The sequence below is a fragment of the Erinaceus europaeus genome, chromosome 15, assembly GCF_950295315.1.
Source record: "Erinaceus europaeus chromosome 15, mEriEur2.1, whole genome shotgun sequence".
In the NCBI taxonomy this organism is placed as follows: domain Eukaryota; kingdom Metazoa; phylum Chordata; class Mammalia; order Eulipotyphla; family Erinaceidae; genus Erinaceus; species Erinaceus europaeus.
In genome coordinates, this window is record NC_080176.1 from 26,087,897 (window position 1) to 26,111,593 (window position 23,697).

The following is a 23,697-nucleotide window of genomic DNA, read 5'->3' on the forward strand; positions in this document are numbered from 1 at the left end:
TATACTACATCACCAAGAATAAGATATACAAAGGGCTGAGCTCAGTGGGGAGTGCTGACTCCAGTGTGATCCAGATCTCTCTCTCTCTCTCTCTCTCTCTCTCTCTCTCTCTCTCACACACACACACACACACACACACACACACACACTTTTCATAAAAAGTCATGGAGGGTGCGGTAGGGCAGCGGGTTAAGCGCACGAAAGCGCAAGGACCGGCAGAAGGTGAAGCAGGTCTGCAGTTGTCTTTCTCTCTCCCTCTCTGTCTTCCCCTCCTCTCTCCATTTCTCTCTGTCCTATCCAACAACGAAGGACATCAACAACAACAATAACCACAAGGCTACAATAAGGCAACAAAAGGGGGGGGGGAATGGGTCTCCAGGAGCAGTGGATTCATGATGCAGGCACCAAGCCCCAGCAATAATCCTGGAGGCAAAAAAAAAAAAAAAAAAAAAGTCATCACACACACATCAACCATAAAATAGTCACCCAGGTATTTAATGAGTGGTAGGTGACATGTAGACACCGGAAATCCCAGCGACGGGGCCCAACCTTCCCACGGGTACAGATGGGAGCAGGGTAGTAGTGCCAGTTTTCTTTTTTTTTTTTTAATATTTTATTTATTTATATTTATTTAATGACAGAGAGATACAGAAAGATCCACAGACCAGAGCACTGCTCAGCTCTGGCTTATAGTGGTGTGCTGCTGATTGAGCCTGGGACTGTAGAGCCTCAGGCATGAAAGTCTTTTTTAGTATTTATTTATTATTGGATAGATAGAGAAAAATTGAGAGAGGAAAAGAGACAGATACACTTGCAGCCCTGCTTCACCACTCGTGAAGTTTTTCTTCTGCAGGTGGGGACCAGGAGTTTGAACCTGGGTCCTTGTGCACTGTAATGTGTACGCTTAACCAGGTGCGCCACCACTTGGCCCCTGGGATAAAAGTCTTTTGCAGAACTATTATGCTGTCTGCCCAGCCCATGGTGCCAGTTTTCTAGTGAATTGGGAGGAGGCTTCCGAACACACAGCCCTACCTCCACAGATCCCCAACTTTCCTCCTGATGCCAGGTGGGCGCCACAACCCTAGACGCACACACTGCCCTTTCCCGTCCCGCCCACTGTGGCCGCACAGACCCCTGGGAGATGTAGTTTTTGCTTGCCCAAGGGCGCTGGTGCAGGAGGGGTGGGTGCTGGGCGGAGGGAGGGCTGGCCGCTGCAGGCCGACCCGGTCCAGTCAGGTCCAGGCGGCTGCTGGCATTTGGCCGCTGCAGCTGTCTACTTAACGGATTTTAAGGTGGGGTCTGATAAGGGGACTGTCCTCAGCAAACACGTGGTCGTGGCTGCTGTGTGGCAGAGTCGCCAAAGGCAATTCAGCCCCAAGAAGGGCTGTGAGCTCAGGACCAGGACCTATTGCATGCCCCCCACCCCCGCCAGCACCTAAAAGGTCCAGCGGTTACTCCTACATCAATCCAAGAGCTGGGCTGTCCTCCCACGTCCCCTCAGCACCTCTGACCATCCACAGACACACTTGACAATCTACTCAGAAACATTTGGTATTTATTTTCCAACATTTTGCTAAATTTTTTTATTATTATTATTTTCCTTTAAAGAAGGAAGGGGACGAGTGTGTGGGGCCCCAGGCACGGGGCCCTTCATCCTCTCATCCAACGAAGAGGCCACATGAGAAACCGCCTCCTCAACCCATAACTCCAGGGCCTGCTGCCCTGACCTTGCCTGCAGCCTGACCTCGGTGGGAGGCGGGGGTTTGCTAGGATGCGGGCCTCCCCTCTAGAGGGGACTCCGGACCTCCTGCTTCAGGCCCGGGGCGGGGTCAGGCTGGGCACAGGAGCGGGCCCACAGGTGGCGCTGCCTCCGCCTCTCCTGCCTGCGGGCTAGCTGCCGCAGCTGCTTGCGCATGGCCCACAGCACCAGGTACACTTCCCGCAGCATCTCTGCCTCCGGGGACTCCAGAGAGGAGCTGGTCCTTATTTGGGAAGTCACCGAGGTAGAACTCACAGACGACTGAGAGAGAGACAAAGGTGGGCACCTATCAGCGGCTTGGTCTGGGCAGGAACCACTGGCAAAACCACCTACGATCTACAGCAAAGGTTCTTCTGACTCCATCTCCTCCACCAGGTCTCAGGTTCTGAGTTCACCTCCTCCAGGAAACCTTTTATTTTACTTTATTTTGTATAGAGACAGAGAAATTAAGAGAGGAGGGGGAGACAGAGAAGGAGAGAAAGAGGAACCAGGGGGGTGACACACTGGGTTAAGCACACACATTACAGTGTGCAAGGTCCCAGGTCCAAGCCCCTGGCTCCCACCTGCAGGGGGGAAGCTTCAGGAGTGGTGAAGCAGGGCTGCAAATGTCTCTCTCTCTCTCTCCCTCTTTAAATATTTTTATTTATTTAGTATTGGACAGAGAAATTAAGAGGGGAGGGAGAGATAGACACTTGCAGCCCTGCTTCCCCACTAGTGAAGCTTTCCCCCTGCAGGTGGGAGCCAGGGGCAGGTAAATGTGTGCTCTACTGTGTGAGCTATCTCTCAGCTCCAAACTCTGTGTATGTGCATTTATATATTTGTTGGAAAGGTTGTGATGCAACTTTACATAGAAAAACAGAAGAAAATACATCGTGACTTTTCTGAAAACTATATATATGTTATTATATATAATATATAATTATTTATTTTTTCACCAGAGCACTGCACAGCCCTGGTTTATGGTGGTGTAGGCAATTAAACCTGGGACTTTGAAGCCTCAGGAATGAATCTCTTTGCATAATCACTATGCTACCTCCCCACCTTACTTATTTTTTCCAAAGCACTGCTTGGCTCTGGCTTAGGTAGTGCTAGGGATTGAACTGGGGACTTCAGGGCCTGAGGCATGAAAGTCTTTTGTGTATTCATAGTGCAGACACCGAGTCCCAGCAATAACCCTGGATGTGGAAAAAAAAAAAGTCTTCGTGTAATCATTATGTTATCCCCCCATTTTCTTATTTAAATATTAATTTATTTATTTAGTGGGGGGGAGAACCAGAGCATTAACCTGGCACATGCAATGCCGAGATTGGGACTCAGGACCTCATAATTGAATATCTAACACTTTCGCAACTGTTTGACCTCCTTAGCCGCCCCTCATGTTTTCTTTTCTTCTTACTATTTTGATTTTAACTAGAGCACTGCACAGCTCTGGCTTATGGTGGTGCTGAGGATTGAACCTGAGACCTGGGAGCCTCAGGCGTGGAAGTCTGTTTGTATCACCTCTATGCTGTTTTCTCACCGCCTCATCTATTTTTAACACTAGACTGAAAAGTTCTGGAAGACAGGGACCATGTCTGACTCATGCCTGGGCTTTAGGGAGAGTATGTTCAAATGAAGGCAGGGGAGGACTGTGGTGTGCCTGTAGAGCACACATATTACAGAGCACAAGCACCTGGCTTTAAGACTCTGGCCCCCACCTGCAGGGGGGAAGCTTCACAAGTGGTGAAGCTGTCTCTACCTCTGCCTGTCTCTACTTCTCTCTCTTCCCCTTCCCTATAGATTTCTGTCTATCAAATAAAGAAAATACTGTAAAAGAACGAAAGAATAGAAGAAGGAAAGCAAGACAAACTGACTTAAGGAATATACACAACTACTAGCTAATTTTTTTAGTCAGGGAATACCAAGTTAGTTACAAAAAAATGGATGGGGCGGAGGTAGATAGCATAATGGTTATGCAAAGAGATGCTCATGCTTGAGGTTCCCAAGTCCCAGGTTCAATCCCCCACAGCACCATAAGCCAGAGTTGAGCAGTGCTCTGGTGAAAAATTAAATTAAAAAAAAAAAAAAAAAGATAGAGGGGGAAAAAAGACAGAATGAGCCCCCTCCCCCATCTCCAATCCAGAACTGTCTCAGGACTTCAGCTATATCCCCGATATGTCAACTCCTCTTATTCCAGACCCCTAAAACATATCACTGTATCCCTGAAGTCCACATCTGCTCCTTTGTTCTGCCCCAGCCTGCTTGACTTTCCTTTCCTTCCCTCCCTTGCCGTCACCAATCAGCTACCTACTTCTTACATGGTTATTATGTGAGAGCGAGGGAGAGACCTGAGCATGGCTCTGTCATAGTGGAGCTGGCCATGGAACCCAGGACCTCATACGTGCCAAGCCTGTGCTCTACCACCAAGCCACCTGCGGGCCTCCATATTCTACCTGATACCTCTCCCCAAGCCCAGGACAACCCTCTCTCTCAGCCTGGACTGAAACTCTACCATGCATCTTCTTGCCTCTTCTGTTTTCCCCATCTTGTCCCTCAGAGTCACAGGGCAGCCAGGTGAACTTTTAAAAATCATGATCAGGGTAGTCGGGTGGTAGCGCAACGGGTTAAGTGCACATGGCGCAAAGCACAAGGACCGGCGTAAGGATCCCGGTTCGTGCCCCGGGCTCCCCACCTGCAGGGGGTTCGCTTCACAGGCAGTGAAGCAGGTCTGCAGATGTCCTCTCCCTCTCTCTGTCTTCCCCTCCTCTCTACATTTCTTTCTGCCTTATCCAACAATGACAATAACAATAATAACTACAACAATAAGACAACAAAAGCAACAAAAAGGGAATAAATAAATATTTTTTTTAAGAATCATGATTAGGTGGTCCAGGAGGTGGCACAGTAGCTAAGGCACTAGACTTTCAAGCATAAGGTCCTGAGTTCGATCCTCGGCCGCACATGTACCAGAGTGATGGCTGGTTCTTTATCTCCTCCTATCTTTCTCATGAAAAAATAAATTCTTTAAAAAAAAAAATCATGATGGGAGTCGGGTGGTGGTGCAGCAGGTTAAGCGGATGTGGCGCAAAGTGCAAGGACCCGCACAAGGATCTTGGTTCAAGCCCCCCGGCTCCCCACCTGCAGGGGGTTCACTTCACAGGTGGTGAAGCAGGTCTGCAGGTGTCTGTCTTTCTCTCCTCCTCTCTGTCTTCCCCTCCTCTCTCCATTTTTCTCTGTCCTATCCAACAACAATGACATCAATAACCACAACAATGTTAAACAATAAGGACAACAAAAGGGAAAATAAATAAATAAACATAATTTTTTTTTTTAAAAATCATGATTAGGTGCAGGAGGTGGCACAGTTGATAAAGCACTGGACTCTCAAGCATGAGGTCCCAAGTTCAATACCTGATACAGCATATGCCAGAGTGATGGTCTGGTTCTTTCTCTCCCCTCATTCTCATTAATAAATAAAAAGGGGAGTTGGGCAGTAGCGCAGTGGGTTAAGCATAGGTGGTGCAAAGCACAAGGACCGGCTTAAGGATCCTGGTTCAAGCCCCCGGCTCCCCACCTGCAGGGGAGTCGCTTCACAGGTGATGAAGCAGGTCTGCAGGTAGGTGTCTATCTTTCTCTCCCCCTCTGTCTTCCCCTCCTCTCTCCATTTCTCTCTGTCCAATCCAACAATGACTACAACAATAAAATAATAAGGGCAATAAAAGGGAATAAATAAATATAAAAATATTAAAAATAAATAAATAAATAAATAGGGGGCTGGGCAGTGGTGCACCAGTTAAGCACACATAGTATGAAGTGCAAGGACTTGCACAAAGAGCTGGGTTTGAGCCCCCAGCTCCCCATCTGCAGAGGGGATGTCTCACAAGCAGTAAAGCAGATCATTAGATCTGCAGGTGTCTTTGATTCACAGTGCCAGCATTGAGCCCCAGAGATAAGCCTAGAGACTAACATAATTTTCCCTTTTGTTTTGTTCCCTTGTTTTTTATTGTTGTTGTGGTTATTATTGTTGTTGTTATTGATGTCATCATTGTTAGATAGGACAGAGAGAAATGAGAGAGGAGGGGAAGACAGAGAGAAGGAGAGAAAGACACCTACAGACCTTCACTGCCTGTGAAGCCACTCACTCCCCTGCAGGTGGGGAGCAGGGGGCTCAAACTGAGATCCTTATGCCGGTCCTTGCGTTTTGTGCCATGTGCACTTAACCCGCTGTGCTACCAGCAGACTCCACGCATATTTTCTTTTAGACAGAGAGGAGAAAGACAGCTTTCTCTGGTGCCATGGTATCTCCCAAGTGGTGCCGGGGCTCAACTCCTACTAGGTGTTCTAGCCCAGAACTCCCTCTTCTCTGAAGAGGCCCTCTTTGGCTCCCAGAGGCCTGGGCAAGGCCTGGGCGACGTATCTTCCTCTGAGCTCCCCCAGCCACCCCTTTTCCTCCCGGGTCACTCCTTAGAGCACTTCTTGTGCTCTAAGACTCGCCTTCTTGTCCCGTCTTTCCCCAGTGGCTGCCTCACTCCCAGCACTGGAGCTAGAGGGAGGGGGCAGTGGGTATTGGCTAGAGGTGGGGGGCTGACCTTCCAGGTGCACTTCTGCCAGCCTGACTGCAGGGCGGAGACCATGAGGGTGGACACGGACTTGACAGCTGTGCGGGGCAGCTGCAGCAGAGAGCGGTTCCCATGCGCTAGCTCCACCCCAGCTGGGGCCCCCGTCCCGGTCCCAGCAGCAGCTGCAGAGTCAACCAGGGCGGCACAGGGTCCCACCAGCTTGGGGAGCTCCTCCAGGGTAAGGAACGTGGTCTCCTGGAGGGGCTGCACCAATGTGAGTGTCTCCGTCACTTTGCCGGCCTTCTCCGCTCCCAGCAGGTTGATGTTCACAGAGTCGGGGAGCCCTGGAGCCTCGGGCAGCTTCACTTTGTGCTTCCAGAAGAAAACCTACCAAGGGGGCCAGGCAGTGGCACATGTCACCATGTGCAAGGACCCAGGTTCAAGCCCCCACTTTCCACCTGCAGGGGGGAAGCTTCATGAGCAGTGAAGCAGGGCTGCAGGTGTCTCTCTTGCTCACTCTCTCTTTACTTTCCCTCTCAATTGCTCTGTCTCTATCCAAAACAAATAAATTAGTAAATATTTTTAAATAGTTTCTTTAAAAAAGAAGAAAGGGGAGGGCAGAACCTACTGAGCAGAGCAGGAGGGGGAGAGGTGAGGAAACAAGGGGCAAGAGGGCATCATGCTGGGTGCCAGTCAGCGGCAAAGAAGGCCCGGGAGTTTCTAGAAGTCTCTCAGGGCTTCCAGAAGCTATGGACTGGTGCTTCCCACCCGAGACACCACGGGAAAGGGGGCCCTCTCTGACACTCACCCAGTGTGTGAACTTTCGCCACACCCACCAGAAGAACCTCATGACCACAGCCATTTCTCCAAAACCACAAGGCGCAAGCCCTGGGCAGGGGCCAGACCAGCACAGGACACGGGAGGGGAGGGAGGAGAGGGAGCAGCTGCAGGCCAGTGACTGTCACTTAGAGAGGGGCCCCTAGGGGGTGTCTCTTGGGGGCTTCAAGTGCAGTGGTGAGGGAAGAAGTAGGAGCTGCAGGGGCAAAGCCCCCTCCCCCCCCACTCTCTCAACACCCTGCCTCCCCTCCCTGGGACAGGGAGAGGAGCTGAAGTGGATGAGAACCTAGAGGGAGGGAAGGTTCTAGCCCATTGTGAGAGCTTGGCTGGCGCAGACCCCAACCCCCGAGCCATCCCAGGACCCCCAGAGCCAGGGGAGGGAAACGTAGTGACACTGCCCATGTTAAATGTCACATGGTGCTCACCGGACGTCACGGGGGGGGGGGGGGGACTTCTTGTGGTGCCATTTCCTCGTGAGTGAGCCGAGATTCTAGACATCAGAACACCTGCTCAAGGTCATAGATTACAGATCCGGTCCCACTAGTCCTCCCCCCCACCCCCCTTTTCTGGAGGAGGCTCCCATTCCCCCCCCCCCCCCCACTAGCTGGTGACCTTCTTCCTACCTGCTCCTCTCCTGCCTGGGACTTGAGCCCAGACCAGGACAGTCAGGAGAGCCCAGGAGGGGCCTGATGCATCCGTGGCCAGCTGGGGGTGGAAGCCACGGAGGACGGCCAGGCCTGGCGAGGGCAGCGTGTGCCCGGGGATCTGGCCTACACCCAGAGCTGAGACAAGGGGCCCATTCAGGGCCCCCCACCCCACCCCCAGCAGCCACCCGGATCCAGCGGGCAGAGGGGACATGCTGGGAAGCTGGGGGTGGATCCCATATAATCACCAAAGGCTTCATTGTTTGCCCAGGTCCCCCAGCACGTGGGCAGACGCCCCTCATCCCTGGCCCTCCCTCTGCCTGGCCTGGCTTGCCCCTTCCCAGGCCCTGGGCTGCTGTATGACCCCCCTCCCCCCGCCACACACATACATACACACACACACACACACACTGTCAGCTAGCTAAGCACCTCTCTGTCTGGATGAGACCCCTGTGACAGCCCCCCAAACTCTTGACACAAGCATGCTGACCTCCATATTCAAGTTTCTTCAGAGTTTTAATTATAATTATTATTTCAACAACAACAAAAACCTGAATCCCAGAACTTCCAGATACTGTCCATCCTCCCTCCCCTGGGCAGTGGAAAGGCGGCATTGTGGGGGTAAACAAAGTAGGATGAAGGGGGGTGGTCTGCCAAGGAGTCTCCAGTACCCCCCAAGACACCAGTTGGGGGGGTGTCTCAGAGCGAATAGGGAGGGAGGGAGTGGAGGCAAGGGCCTCCTGGAGTGGGGGGGCTCCTTCTAACACCCCCATCCTGAAGTCCTCTCCTTCTCCATCAAAGCCTGGAGAGGCCCCAGTTGCGTTCCTGGGGACTATTGTGTGTGTGGGGGGAGGGTCTGAGGGAGGGAGGTCAGGGAGCATTAAACATTAAAGCTGCATAGGAAGATGGGGTACAGCCGTGGCAACCCCCAAAAGGCACATTGTGAGGGAGCAGAGGCTCAGACAGAGGGCCCGTTGGGCGCAGGGGGTCCGAGGCGGGGGACCCCCGAGGATGGCAGCTGGGCCAGCTGCTCGGGGCTGGCCAGGGCACGCAGGAGCCCGTTCTCCTGCTCCAGCGCGGCATTCCGCTCAGCCAGGTCTCGGATCTGTTCCTTGAGTACCTCCACCTCTTCCCGGACAGCAAACATGAGGTGAGACTTCACCAAGTCCTGGGGGGCCAGGAACACAGGAGTCAGGTGGCTCAGCCCAATAGGAGCCAACGGAAGGGAGGGGACAGGAGGGACCAAGGGTGGGGGTGTCATGGCTTCAGTCAGCAAGGGAGGGGGCATCAGTAGCCGGGAAGAAGGACACAGGGGTCTGTGGGCAGCCCCCCCCACCTCTTGGGACTTGGGGGTCAGGCCCGCTTCTCTTACCATGGCTTGTTCGATCTTGTTGTCAATACCAACTAGGCCTCCTGAGCTGCTGGAGAGACACGGGGAGACGCAGGTGAGGAGGTACTTGAACAGGTGTCCTCACCCCCAATCCCACCTACAGCCATCTCCCCCTGCTACACCCACCCTCACTTCCACCCCCGCTGTACCTGTGACAGCAGAGGATCAGGGAGAGAAGGGTTTTGTCCATGCCTCTACGGGGTGAGGTCCGCAGCCCGGGCCCCCCCAGGCCTCGGTGGGGTGGGGGTGCAGGGACACCTCGGACAGGAGATGCTCCCCGTGGGGAACAGGGAGAGGAAACACAGCCCCTCTTCTGGGGGGGCCCCAAGGCCGTCCCCACCACTCGAGTCTCATAGGATGACACCAGGGACTTGACAGAGACCCCTGGCTGGGCCATCCCTAGGGACAGGAGTTCTGGGTACCCCCCCTAAAGGAAGCAGACTCTCTCCAAGGACAGCGGGGGGCTCAGCGCCCCCCGGGGCAGAGAAGGGCCTGGCCGGTGCCAGACAGGCAGAGAGAAGACGGTGCCTGGGGGTGCTGGCCGGAGATATATGCTGCCCCCCCTGGGGGGGCAAGGCCTAGCCACGATTGGCTGCACAGGGACACGGGGACCCCCTCCCGCAGTCCCCGCCGGCTCCAGGGTGGGCGGGAATTCCCAGCCACGGGCTGTGCCAGTGTCCCTTTCTCACCCTGGCACCAGTCCCAGAGTGGAGGGTGGGGGCTTGGCGTTCAGCTGGTGGGCTGAGGAGGGGCTGTGGGGCCAGAGGCCTGGGTGAAGGGCAAGCCCCCCTGTCCCCCAGGCTTCTGCTAAGCAGAAGCGGTACAGGGTGGAGGACACTTCTGTTGTGCTCCAACTGTAAATTCCCCCCCCCAAAAAAAAACCAAACACGACCCAATCATGGGGGCTATCTAGAGGTCCCCCAAACTCCTATAGTGAGAACAATGAGGAATGAGTAAGGTTACCATGGCAACAGAGGCCTGTAAAGCAAGTGCAGGCTGGGGAAGGGGTAGGCATTGGCACACTTGGTTGAGCACATGTGTTACCATATGCAAGGGCCTGGGTTCAAGTCCTGGGTCCCCACCTGCTGGGTAAGTTTCACAAATGGAGCGGGCACGTATCTCTATCTCCCTTTCCTCTTGACTTCTCTGTCTTATCAAATAAAATAAAGTCTTAAAAAGCAAGTAAAGGCTGAATGTGGGGCCCTGGGGGGGTCTGGGGAGAAGTGGACAGATGAAGCGGAGGAGGTTGGAGAGAGGTGGCCTGGGACTGTCCCTCAGCTTCCCAGAGGAGGGGGCTGGAGGGAAAAGAGCTCTGGCTGGCTGGCTGTAGTTTGCTAAGTGGCCACCAGAGGGCAACTCAGGCCAGGCTCTGAGTCCCTGAACCTGGAGCTTGCTACAACACCCTGTGTCTCTTCTGCTATGGGGCCCAGGGCGCCTGCACAGGCCTCTACCCCTGTCAGAGCCTCCAGGGCTCCCTTCTACCCCATACTCAGGCCCAGGCTCCTTCCCCCCTCCTACCCTGTGCAACAGGCCCACAGCCCTGTCCTTGGCCCCAGCTCCGCCCAGCTAAGGTCCCAGGGGAGCCGCATCCTGGACACCTGGTCAGGCCTTCACTTCTCACTCCTGACTGTTAGTTCTAACAGCTTGGGGGGAGGAGGGGGGAACTCCCTCATTTGTTCAAGGTGACCTCGAGACCAGGCCCTCCAGCCAGAGAGCTAATGCAAAGGAGCTGGGAACTTTCCACTTCCCATCCCTGCTCCAGATGCATAAGGTGCAGACAGGTGGAATCCTGCAGGGGGTGGGGTGCAGGAAGGTCACCTGGGACTGGGGGTTGGGGAGGAGGCCCAGTCAGCTGCAGAGTCCGAGCCCAACTTTGGAGCTATTTCGATCCCAAACACCTGGGTGGAGACTGGGCAGCTGCAGAAGTCCCCCCAACCCCCACCCCCACCCGCAGGACACACAGACGCCACAGAGGGACAGCACTCCTGTGTGGGGGGGAGGGGCAGTGGGGCGGGCACTAGGGGCCAGGAGCCAAGTAAGTGGCCGGTTCTTGCCAGAAATAAAGAAATAAGTCAACAAGAAACATTTCTCGGCTGTTAGAGATGAGTTTCCCCCCCTGGCTGTCCTAAAGCTGGAGTTTTAGACACCACTTGCCACCGTCACACTCAAACCGAAACAACTTCAAGGTACCAGAACCCTAGCAGCCCCAGTCCCACTGGCTTCTAAGATGAGTGAGAGCTGGCAGGGGTCGAGCTCACCACACACCCACAAGGAAACGCTGTGCGAGTGAGACCCAATGCTCCATTCTCCTAGTGCCTTTCTGCAAAACTGTTCCCAACCAGGGACCGCAGATGTGAAGTGGCTCCCCCTGTGGTTGTGGGGGAGCCTAGCTGTGGGAGTACACCTGGAGACTCTGGCCCTACAGGACACTGGGGCCCCAGGGCAAGGGCAGTCCTAGAGGTTGGACTGATTTCTGAAGGTCAAAACAGCCTTGAGTAGCCGCAGATGAAGCAGCAGGGCATCTGGGAGAAGTGGGGAGCTTTGGTCAGCCCTGTGCTCTCCCTGTGTTCTGAGAAGCCCCCAGGGGTTGGTCTGAGGCCAGCTGAGTGGCATCCCGCCGCCGTGTCTTCACTCCCTCCCGGATCTCTGGTTCTCTGGGGCGGAGTCAAACAGGAGGCTGGCTCTGTGCCCCACTGGGCAGAGCTGGCCCCACCTCTGTCTTAGAGAGAGAGACTCCTACACATGGCAGCTTCTTCCTCCTCTTCTTGGGGACCTTGGAGAACAGAGGTCCTGGCTCTAAACATAGTCCTGACCCTTACTTGCTGGGTGACCTGGGGTCAGCTTCTACAACAATCCTTGTCTGAGTCTCAGGCTCTTCATCAGGAAAGTGGGGGTGGGTGGGGCTAGATAGCATAATGGTTATGCAAAGAAACTCTTTATGCCTGAGGCTCTGAAGTCCTAGGTTCAATCCCCCCACCACCACCATAAGCCAGAGCTGAGTAGTGCTCTGGTAATAAAAAATAAATAAATGCACCCCTTTTCCCCACCCTCAGATGGGGTGCAGGAGCATGCTTAGGCACCTGGAAGTCCCCATGCAGATGCTCACCACTCCTCTCAGACAGGAGGCCCCTTGCTACCTCCCGCTGCCCTCCTGCCAGCTCCAGGCACACCAGAGAGGTGGGGGGGGGGGGGTTACACACCCCATTCCAGGGGGCCAATGGGTGGCCCAACCCAAACCCGCTAGCCCAGCAGGGTGAGGTAGTGGGGCAGGGCTGGGCTAGGGCCCCAGAGAGGCCTGAAGCAGATGGGGTGAAGTAGAAGCTGGGAGCTGGACCGGTCAGACTGGGATACACGGGCGGGGGGGGGGGGGTAAGGAGGGGTCACTCTAAGAATCAAGCTAAGAGGCTTCTGCAGGCAGAGTCCCCTAACACAGGGAGGATGACACCAGGCTTTCACAACCCATTGTGTTGGGGGAGGGACATGGAGCCCTCTGGCCAGGCTGCCTTAGGGGGGAGGGGGAGAGGGTGGGTACCATGGCTCAGAATAGCAGCCTCTGGCAGGTGACTCTACTGCTGACCCTGCCCAACCTCACACCTCACACATTCCTGAGGGCTGGGAGGCCAGGCCAGCCCAGTCCTGCTCAACCCGCCAACCGCCCCCAACCCCCACTCTCTAGCCCACCCACCCCTGGCCATCCTTCCCTTCCCTCTGGCACTCCCCGCTTCCCCCCAAGGCCCCAGGCCCTTTCCTCTGGTTAGAACTCAGTCCTTGATGGGAGGGGAGCAGGGGCAGTAAGGGGGGCAGACTCTCCTCTGGCATAGGTTACCCCCAACCCCACCCCAACACCCACCAAGGCTAAGTCCCACCCTTGGTTTCCTTGCAAATAGGAAGTTCCTCCCCATCCCAGCCCTCCAACAGGAAGTCCCACTCCTCCCTCACATATGCAAGTGGGGACTCCCTCAGCACCCCCCCTCCTCCCTATCAGTCTTCCTCAGCCAGAAGGAAGCAGCTGAGCTATCCGCCTGGGCTTTTTTTTTTTTTTTTTTTTTTGGCCTCCAGGATTAGCTGGGGTTTGGTGCCTGCACCACAAATCCACTGCTCCTGAGGCTATTTTTTTCTTCCCTTTTGCTGCCCTGATTGTTTTATCATTGTTGTGGTTATTATTATTGTCATTGATGATGTTGTTGGACAGGAAAGAGAGAGAGGAGGGGAAGGCAGAGAGGGGGAAAGACAAGACACCTGCAGACCTGCTTCACCACCTGTGAAGCGACTCCCCTGCAGGTAAGGAGCTGGGGGCTCGAACTGGGATCCTCAGCCTGGTCCTTGCGCTTAGCACCACATGCACTTAACCCACTGTGCTACCGCCTGACCCCCCAGCCGCACTTTCATCCTTCCCTCCTCAGCTCTGCAATGAGACCTCGCCCTTGGAACAGGAAGTTCTGCCCACCCAGCTGCAGCCACAGTGGTCTTTGTGCAGATAACAAAAACCTAGGGGCCTGCTTTCTGGACAGCAGAGGCCTGAGGATCCCAAACCAGCCCTGTCTAAGGTGTCCCCTGGTCACTCATGGGGACAGGGATCTGGGAGGAGACTGATACTCCATTTAGCGGGTGGGCACCCCTGCCAGGAGGTTCTTAGAGCTGGCCAGATGGGCACGAAATCTGCAAGAGTTCTGGAATCTGGTAACAATGATTCCCTTCAAACCCTAAGAGAAGTCAATGACTTGACGATTCCAAGCCAGGGAGTCCCACCCAGCTCTCTCCAGGCTGAGGAAGCTGGTCCCAGACCAGCTCTGCTCCCGCCAGGATTCTCTTGTTTTCAGTTTGGGGTGGGGGGAGGGGGAGAGAAGGCCAGCCTGGGTAGGGAGGCCAGAGCCCACCTACCTGTCATCATCGCTGTCCAAGTGGCCACTGATGGCCAGCATGGAGCGAGCCAGGCTGAGGCTCTGGGCAGCGGCGGCTCCAAAGGTATCTGGAGACTTGTGAACCAGACTGGCGTCGGGAAAGAAGTAGAGGGCCGGGGAGCTAGGGTGAGAGTCCCGCAGGGGTGCCTAGAGGCAGACACAAAGCAAGCCTTCACCTTACAGCTCCAAGGGTAGGCTTCCTCCTCACCTGCCCCTTCTTTGCTGCCAAGGACCCAGGACCCCCAGCCCATGGGCTATGGGGAAGGTGTTTGGCTGGTAACACAAAAGGAATCGAGAGAAGCATGCCCACCCCCTTACACACACACATCCAGAGGCTTCCAAAAAGTGACCTAGCTCCTAATCAGAGGACAGTCAGAGAATGTCTGCCTTGATGGTGGTACTGAGAACTGAACCTGGGATCTTGGTGCCTCAGGCATGAGAGTGTTTTTGCAGAAACTTTATGCTATTTTCACTGCAGCTGAACTGTATTTAAACAATTCTATTCTTTTAAAAAAAATTCTTAAAAAATTTTTTTTAATTATCTTTATTTATTGGATAGAGACAGTCAGAAATCGAGAGGCGGGGGGGGGGGGGGGACGGGACAGAGAGGAAGACAGAGAGACACCTGCAGCCCTGCTCATGAAGTTTTCCCCTGCAGGAGGGGACCGGGGACTTGAACCTGGGTTCTTGCGCATTGTAACATGTGCGCTCAACCAGGTGTGCCACCACCAGGCTAAAAAATTCTTTACTTATTTATGGGATAAATAAATTGTGAGGGCGGGCCAGGAGGTGGCACACCTGGTTGAGAGCACGTTACAGTGCACAAGTACCCAGGTTCGAGCCCCCAGTCCCCACCTGTAAGGGGAAGGCTTTGCGAGTGGTGAAACAGGGCTGCAGGTGTCTCTCTCTCACCCCCTTCCCTCTCGATTTATGACTATCTCTATCCAATAAAGATAATACAAAATTAAAAAAAAAGAAATTGAGAGGGGAAGGGAAGATAGAGAGGAAGAGATACCTGCAGCTCTGCTTTACTGCTTGCAAAGCTTCCCTCCTGCAGGTGGAGACTAGGGGCTTGAACCCAGGTCCTTGCACATGGAAATGTATGTGCTCAACCAGGTGGGCCATTGTCTGTCCCATAAAATATCTATTCCATTTTTGACAAGAAGATACAGACAGAAAGGCCAGAACACTGCACTGTTCAGCTCTAGCTAATGGTGATGCTGAAAGTTGAACCTAGGACCTTGGAGGCTCAGGCAAGAACACTCTTTGCAGAATCGTTTTTGCTGTCTCCTGGCAGCTGAACTGTATTCTATTTATTTCATATAAGAAAAACCGGGAGGCCAGAGAAATAGCTCAGTTGGCAGAGTGCAGAAGTTGCATGCCTGAGACTCCTGGCTCAGTCCCGGATGTTGCATGTGCCAGAGTGTTCTGTTCTCTGTCACACACATGAAACTCTATCCCACATGAAATGAATAAAGAGAGAGAGAGAGGAGCCAGAATATCATATTAGTACATGACGTGCCAACTGTGCAATTTCTTTCTTTTTTTTATTAAATCTTTTTTTTTTTTTTTTGTCTCCAGGGTTATTGCTGGGGCTCAGTGCCTGCACTATGAATCCACTGCTCCTGGAGGCCATGTTTTCCCTTTTGTTGCCCTTGTTGTTTATTGTTGTTATTATTGTTGTATTACTGTTGTTGTTGGATAAGACAGAGAGAAATGGAGAGAGGAGGGGAAGACAGAGAAGGGGAGAGAAAGACAGACACCTGCAGACCTGCTTCACTGCCTGTGAAGTGACTCCCCTGCAGGTGAGGAACTGGGAGCTCAAATGGGGATCCTTATGCCGGTTCTGGTGCTTTGGCATTGTGCACTTAACCGACTGTGTTACCACCTGTTCAATTCCTGACAAAAAAAAAAAAGGTTGGGGCTGGGGAGATATCATAGTGGTCCTACAAAAGAGTTGTTTTTTTAACCAGAGCACTGACTGCTGGGGGGGGAGCTGGACCTGGGACTTTAGGGCCTCAGGTAAGAGACCCTCTTTGTATAACCATTATGCTATCTACCCCCCCCTCCATCCCATGCAAAAGACTTTCATGCCTGAGTCTCTGATGTCATAATTCAATCCCCAGCACCACCATCAGCCAGAGCTGAACCGTGGTTTGGTAAAAAATAATTAAAATTTAAAAAAGATTTTCTTTTATTTCATACTAGCTGAGAGACAGAGAGAGAAAGAAAAAGCCAGAGTACCACTCCCATACATGGACACCAGGCCTGGAACTGGGAGCCTCAGGCACTGGAGCCCAAGCTCTACCAGTTGAGCCACCTCCCCAGCTAGTTCTGATTTCTTAAAACAACTCAAATGTCACTTTCTCAAGAAGAGTGGCATTTCTTCATCATCCAACTACTGGATTTCACTGTACCGCTCACCCCTGCCCACCCCCCACCCCCAGCCCCTAACAGGATCTGAAATGAAAGTAGCCAGACTGCTGGGAGGCTGGAAGATAGGAGCCCGCGGGCAGGAGGCAGAACTAGCTGGTAGCCATTTAGCTATTTGTAGAATGAATGAACTCTCACAAGCTGGTCCTCCCCTCCCTGCCTCAGACTTCAGAGGACTCAGGTGAAGCCTTGCTCCTGCTGTCAGCACACTCTGTGGGGGGGGGGGGGTGCGGAGAGGGGAAAGGCGGAGCCTGGGCGTGAACCCATACAGCCCAACAGGCACTGGGGGAGGCTGCAGAGGGCGGGGACCACCCAAACAAGCTGCCTCTGTGAGGCCCCAGGAGGTCAGGGCTTCTTGGAAAAGCCAAGAATAGCGAGTCCAAGGTGGTTAGAGGGACAGAGCAGGGGACAGAGCCCAGGTGGTGTTCCCTACCCTCCTCCTGGGCCACCATAGGGGGCCGAGGGGCGGGGTGCAGAGGTGAGACAGACTTCTGGCTGCCAACAGCAGCTCAGATGCATTCACTGAAGAAGGGCTCAGGGCAGGGGGGCTGAGGCCTGCACCCCCAAGGAGCTCAGGCCTGCCGGGGTGCTGTATGAGGAGTGTGGGGACCAGGACAGTGAAGTGGCTCCTGTCTTCCTGCGATGGCAACTGGGCCAAAGCACTGGAGGACTGTCAGGGGAGGGGGGTGGCTGGTGAGCAGCGAGCGGGAGGCCAGGAGGGGGTGGGGGGAGCCGGTCCTGACCAGTCCTGACAGAGCCCAGACACCCAGGCTCAGGTTATTTTTATACTGTGGTTTGTGCCCAAGGCCAGGAAAGGGGAAAGTGCCCATCCTCATGCCTGCTGCCTTTCCTGCCGCCTGGCCAAGGTGTTATTTTCTCCCTAAGGCTCATAGGCCTGGCTGCCCACCCCCACCCCCACCCCAGGGACCTGGGCATCCCACCCACCCCCAGCTCAGCCCAGGTTCCTCTTTTGGAGACAGGAAGCAGAAGAGCAAGGGATTTAACTCTTTCTGCCCCCCTCTCCTAGTGATCCAGGCGAGACCCAGATGCAGGGGACTGGGGGATGAACAAGACAAACCAGAAAGACCCCCCCCCCCCAGGCTTGGGGCAAGGATGGAGTTGAAGCTAGGCTGGGGTAGGAGAAAGAAGACCACCACCACCACCCCACACACACATACTCCTTTGGAATGGAGGCTGCAAAAGAGAGAATGGGGCAGAAAGCCTCCCTCTCCCCCCTCACCCCAATCTACTGAACCTAAAGTTAGAAGTGAGGAGACCCCATCTTGGTGATGGAGAAATGAAGGGACAGTGGAGACTTGGCCACGAGGTGACAATGAGGCCTCAGAGAGACTGAGAGGAGGTGCAGACTGGGAGCCCCAGATGGACTACACAAGAGGTGACAGGAAGACAGAAGAAGAGCCTTAGGACTCAAAGGTCAGATTATAGTTTGTTGGGTTTTTTTGGGGGGAGATGTGGACGTGCAGGCCGTAAGGCCCAGGATGGAGGTTTGGCTCAGACCCACTTGGGCAAGTACCGACACTGAGGGGTGGTGTGTCCTTCATCCAGGACCCTGATCTTACCTGTGCCATCTCCTCTGAACCAGCCAACTCCATCCTCAGCCGCAGGCCTCCATCTTTCCCTCGGGACAGTGGTGGGGTGCTGCTGGCCGAGCCCCCAGATTCCCCTTCCACCCGCAGGAAGGGCAGGGGCGTGGCTGCACGGGATGGGCCCGCGCTATCCCCAGCTGCCGGCTCTGGGGGGCGCTGCTGGGGTGGAGAGGCCGATAGGGGGGCCGTCTCCACCTTGGCCTTGGTGGAGAGGGCCAGCTGGCCCAGACCCCCGGTAAGGGAGCGGGCCTGAGGTCCAGGGGAGGTAGGGGGTGGGCGCAGCCAGGAGGTGGGGCCCTGAGACAGGCCTGGCTGCGGGGCTGGGACACCCAGGCCTAGGCTGGCCAGCTCCAGCCTGGAGTCCAGGGATCTGCCTCCGGTGCCCCCCAACGACCCCCGGATCCCCTCCAGGAGCCGGCCGAAGGTGGGGGGCTCCAGATCTCTCTCGTAAACATCCACACACGTCCAGCGGCCTCGGCGATAGGGTTCTCCCAGGCCCTGGGGCAGCTTCACCACCCGGAAACGGGAGGCAGCTGGGGCGCCCGGTGGCGGGGAGCCGTTCCGCGGGGTGCTCTTGCCCCCTGGCTCCGGGTTGGGCTCCCCATTGGGCAGGCGGGCGGGGGGCCCGGGGGGCCCGGTGGGGCCCGGAGAAGCGGGGGGATCTGAGCCCCCGGGGCTCCCGGGGCCCTCGTAGTCCGTGGTGACGCTGGTGATCTGGAAGCTACTCTTCTTCTTGCCTCCGCTCATGGTCCCTGGGGTGCACGACTGGGCCGAGGCGGGAAGGGTGCTGCTGGGGGTCCTCGGCGGGGCTCAGGCGCCCCTGGAACAGGGGGGCCACATGGCGGGGGCAGGGGGGCCCCGAGGGAGGTCTGGGTCCGACATGGCAGGAGGGCCTTGCGGAAACTGGGGGTGGCTGGCTGGTGAGTGGGGGGCAGGGGAGGGCAGGCGGCAGGGGAGGGCTCGGGCAGGTTTTTCCTGCTGTTGTCGCTGCTCCAGAGCTGAGTTTGCAAACTGGAAAGAAAAGAGAGAGAGAGAGAGAGAGTGTGTGTGTGTGTATGTGTGTGTGTGTGTGTGTGTGTGTGTGTGTGAGAGAGAGAGAGAGAGAGAGAGAGAGGCAGACAGAGAAAGCAGTAGGCAGGCCACCTTCGGGGCTTCCTCTCCGGGGAGCAGAATGGGGAGGAAGGGGAAACCGCCAGAGACCCAGAGACAGACAGAGACGACGGAGACCAGAGCCCAGAGAGGCTGACAGGGGCACCGAGCAGGGGCAGCGTAGACACAAAGTTGGGCATTTGCCGCCTGGGGTTCCGTCTCACGGGACTCGTGTCCACCCGGGGGCGGGGGCGGGGTGAGGGGTAGCGGCCCCTCGGCGCGGCCGGGTCTCCCCAAAGCCTCGCGTGTTCCACCCCCACCCAGCACCCCCATCCCAGGGGCGGCCCAGCCCGGACGTCCCCGTACCCCGCCCCGCCCCAGCAACAGCCCTACCTCTCGGTCTCCGCCAGTCTGTTGGGCCCGGGGTCCCTGCCTCCTACGATGTCCTGGTGTCCTTTCCCGGGGGGGCTCCTGGCCTCGGCAGCGCGGAGGGGGCGCGATCAGAGCCCGTCCGGGCGTCGTCGGGGGCCGCCACTCGCCCCGCCAGGCATCTCGGCGGAAAGTTTGCTCTCCAGCAAAGAGGGAACCCCCGCCTCCTCCCGCGGCTCCACCTCAGGGAGCTCCGCAGGCCCCTGGGCGGCCGGCGCCGGGGGGGGGGGGGGTTGTCCCGGCGAGCGGGTTTTCCTTGGCGGCTCCGCGTGGCACCCCCGGGCCCCGCTACCCCGCTCGGTGCTCGTTCCCGAGCTCTGGCGCTCGCTCTGTCTCTTCCGAGCTGTTGACAACCCCCACACCAGGAAGTCCTGCCTCCTCCGGCCTGCTGACTGCTCCTCTCCTCCTCCTCCTCCTCCTCCTCCTCCTCCTCCTCCTCCTCCTCCTTCCCCTCTTCCTCCGCCCTCTCTGCCTCCTGGGGCTCCGGGCCAGCTGGCCTGGGGCCAAGCCTGCCACCGCCGCCGCTGCCGCTGCAGCAGATGCGCCAAAGTGGGGGGCCCTAACAGGCCGCTGAACCCCACACCTGCTGGGCCCAGGCCCCAGCTCAGCCTCGGAGGCAGGGGCGGCGGCGGGTGCAGAGAAAGGGGAGGAGTTGGCAGGGCGGCTCTTGGGATTCCCTTACTTGTAGGCACTTGCTGCCCTGGGCCTGCACACACAGAAGGGAAGGAAGGGGATGAGCAGGGGGGCTGTGCAGGGACCCCAGAAGTGCCTCCCACGCTGGAGGGTGCTGCTCTGGCTGTCATGGCCACAGCTTTGCTAGTTCTCATAATAGGCCTGCACAAGGCAGTTATTCGCCTCCAACTACCTTCACCTTTATTTTAAAATGTGGACTTCTGCAACCTCAGGAAAGGGCACAGTGACTGCAAGCTTGGTCTTAAAGAGCATGAGGTCCCAAGTTCAATCCCCCACATCTCAACGGCCAGAGTGGTACTCTGCTTCTTGCATTCTCTTTAAATAATAACTTATTTATTTATTTATTCCCTTTTGTTGCCCTTGTTTTATTGTTGTAGTTATTGATGTCATCGTTGTTGGATAGGGCAGAGAGAAATGGAGAGAGGAGGGGAAGACAGAGAGGGTGAGAGAAAGATAGACATCTCGATTGTGAAGCGATTTCTCTGCAGGTGGGGAGCCAGGGGCTCCAACCAGGATCCTTACCTGGTCCTTATGCTTCGCACCACATGCACTTAACCCGCTGTGCTAGCCCAACTCCCGATAACTTATTTTTTAATACGTTATTTTAAATTTTTTTAATTTTATTTATTAATGAGAAAGATAGGAAGAGAGAGAGAGAGAAAGAACCAGACATCACTCTAATACATGTGCTGCTGGGGATTGAACTCAGGACCTCACTGTGCCACCTCCTGGACCACAATACTTTATTTTTAAAAAGACAGCATAATGGTTATGCAAACGACTTTTAAGCCTGAGGCTCTAAGCTCCAAGGTTCAGTCCCCAGCACCACCATAAGCCAGAGCTGAGCAGTGCTCTGGTAAGAAAAAAAAAACAAAAACTTATTTGTATATTTGAGATATTTGTTCATTTGAGTGAGAAAGATACAGAAAGAGAGAGAGAGAACCCTAACATAGACCACTGCTCAGCTCTGGCTGTTGGTAATGCTGGGGATTGAATCTGGGGTCTCAAAGCCTCAGCCATGAGAGTCTTGCAGAGCCATTATATTGTTTCCCCTTCCTCTATTTCTATTTATATATTTTTCTTGAATTCTCTTAGTTGGTTTAGTTTTCAGACAGAAACAGAGAAGGGGGAAAGAAAGAGACCCCAACACCAAAGCTTCCGTCAGTGTGGTTGGGGCTGGGCTCAAACCTGGATCTTGTATATAGCAAAGTCGGGTTTTTAAACATGTTCCAAAATAGACAGAATTGGAATGAGAACCTCACCTTGCGGCTTCAGCAATGGTCCACTCACAACTCATCTTGCTTATCTGTTCTTCCCAAGGTCTTCTGTTGTTTAGTGCTGGAGTATTTGTTTTGAAGTTGTATTGCCCAGGGGTTGGGGAGATAGCATAGTGGTTATGCAAAAAAAAGACTTTCATGCCTGAGGCTCTGAGTTTGGATGTTCAATCCCTTGCACCACCATAAACCAGAGCTGGGCAGTACTCTGGAAACAAGATAATAGTAATAATAATAATAATAGGCAAGAGAACCAGAGCATCATATAGACTCCAGGCCCACAAGTCTCCCCTCTACCATGACTCTGCCTCTCCCAGCCCTCCCCCAGCTGTTCAAGCTAGGGTATCTGAATCAAATCCCAGCTATCAGATGTGGAAGGACCAGGAGGCTCAGAAAAAGGACACTGTGTCCTTGGCTGCCCCTGAGAGAGAGAAGCAGTAAAGACAGCCCACAAAGCAGGTCACACAGGTCAGCATACTGTCACCCATCCAGATGTGCCCAGAACTAAACCACTGGCTGCAAGCACAGGCCCCTCCCACCTCTCACCCAGTGCTCTCTGGTGGAGAATTCATACACATACTCATGAAGGACCTACTGTGTGCTTGGCAAGATAGGACTCCTGAGTCAGGGAGATAAGGTAATGGTTACTCAGGCCAGGCGGTAGTATACCCTGTTCACTACACATGTTAACATTTTCAAGGACCTGGGTTTGAATCCCTGCTCCCTTCCCTAGCAGCAGGGGGAAGCTTCATGGTTGTGAAGCAGATCTCCAGGTCTCTCTTTCTCTCTCACTCTCCATCTCCTCCTCCTCCCCTCTCAACTTCTCTCCATCCTATCAAAAAAAAAAAAAAAAAAAAAAAGCCACCTGGGAGTGTTGGATTCATCATACAGGCAATGATGAACCTCAGCGACAACTGTTGATAATCATAATAATAGCTACTCAAGACATTCATGTTTGAGGCTCCAAGGCCTCAGGTTCAATCCCTGGAACAACCATAAGATGGAATTGAGTAGAATTAAAAAAAAAAGGGGGAGTCAGGCGATAGCACAGAGTTAAGCGCACGTGGCGCAAAGCATAAGGACCGGCATAAGGATCCTGGTTCGAGCCCCCAGCTCCCCACCTGCAGGGGAGTCGCTTCACAAGTGGTGAGGCAGGTCTGCAGGTGTCTATGTTTCTCTCCCTTCTCTGTCTTTCCTTCCTCTCTCCAATTCTCTCTGTCCTATCCAACAGCGACATCAATAACAACAATAATAGTGGGGGTTGTATTGTTAAATGGGAAACTGGGGAATGTTATGCATGTACAAACTATTGTATTTACTGTTGAATGTAAAACATTAATTCCCCAATAAAGAAATAAATTTTAAAAAATAACAACAATAATAACTACAACAACAATGAAAAACAACAAGGCCAACAAAAGGGAAACTAAATAAATTAAAAAAATTATATATGCATATGTTCCTCTCTCATTAATAAATAAAGTTTAAGAACAAAAGCAAACAACAAAAAGTGGTTAGGAGGTGGCATCAGACTCTTGACCATAGGTCCTGAGTTTGATCCCCAGTATCACATATCCAAAGCCAGTCTTTGGTTATCTCATCTTCCTCTCTCCCACATACATAAATCTTAAAATAAAATAAAAATAAAAATAATAGGGGCTGGGTTATGGCACACCTGGTAGAATGCACATGTTAGCATGCATGAGGACATGGGTTCATACCTCCATGTCCTCATGGGGGACCCATGAGGGACCCCCGCCTGCTGGAGGGAAGCTTCACGAGTAGTGAGGCAGTACTGCAGATGTCTCTTTCCCTCTCTTTCCCTTTATCTCCAACAGAAAGACAGAAAAGGGGGAAAATTTTTAAAAGCCACTGGGAGTGGTGTAGTCATGCAGATACCAAAGCCTCATTGATAACCCTGGTGGCAAATAAATAAATAAATAAATAAAGCTAAAATAAGTACAATTAAAATAACAAAGAAAAAAAACAGAGCCCTGACTGCCAACTTCTCCCCTTTTGGGCACCTCCCCAAACAACATTCCGGGAGGAATTCTTTTAGCAAAAGCAGAGTCCGATAGCCTCATCTACTTTCACTCCCCAGGT

The 23,697-nt window shown here is 54.2% G+C and overlaps 2 protein-coding genes across 3 annotated transcripts; both read right to left on the reverse strand.

Annotated features, from left to right (window-relative positions):
• Positions 1-1,538: 1,538 nt before the first annotated feature.
• Positions 1,539-7,526, reverse strand: SPACDR (sperm acrosome developmental regulator). The gene is made up of 3 exons (XM_060173403.1): positions 7,106-7,526; positions 6,328-6,684; positions 1,539-2,020 (listed from the first exon to the last, which is right to left on the reverse strand). The coding sequence occupies exons 1-3, from the start codon at positions 7,157-7,159 to the stop codon at positions 1,787-1,789; spliced, it is 645 nt and encodes a 214-aa protein (XP_060029386.1). The 5' UTR covers positions 7,160-7,526; the 3' UTR covers positions 1,539-1,786.
• Positions 7,527-8,275: 749 nt separating this feature from the next.
• TSC22D4 (TSC22 domain family member 4) lies at positions 8,276-20,012 on the reverse strand. 2 transcript variants are annotated; one of them, XM_060173402.1, is made up of 5 exons: positions 19,592-20,012; positions 18,083-19,120; positions 14,050-14,216; positions 9,151-9,196; positions 8,276-8,946 (listed from the first exon to the last, which is right to left on the reverse strand). In XM_060173402.1, the coding sequence occupies exons 2-5, from the start codon at positions 18,854-18,856 to the stop codon at positions 8,737-8,739; spliced, it is 1,197 nt and encodes a 398-aa protein (XP_060029385.1). In that variant the 5' UTR covers positions 18,857-19,120; positions 19,592-20,012; the 3' UTR covers positions 8,276-8,736. The 2 variants fall into 2 exon arrangements, with proteins under 2 accessions (XP_060029385.1, XP_007534878.1); XM_007534816.3 differs by having other exon boundaries at positions 9,151-9,199.
• Positions 20,013-23,697: the final 3,685 nt, after the last annotated feature.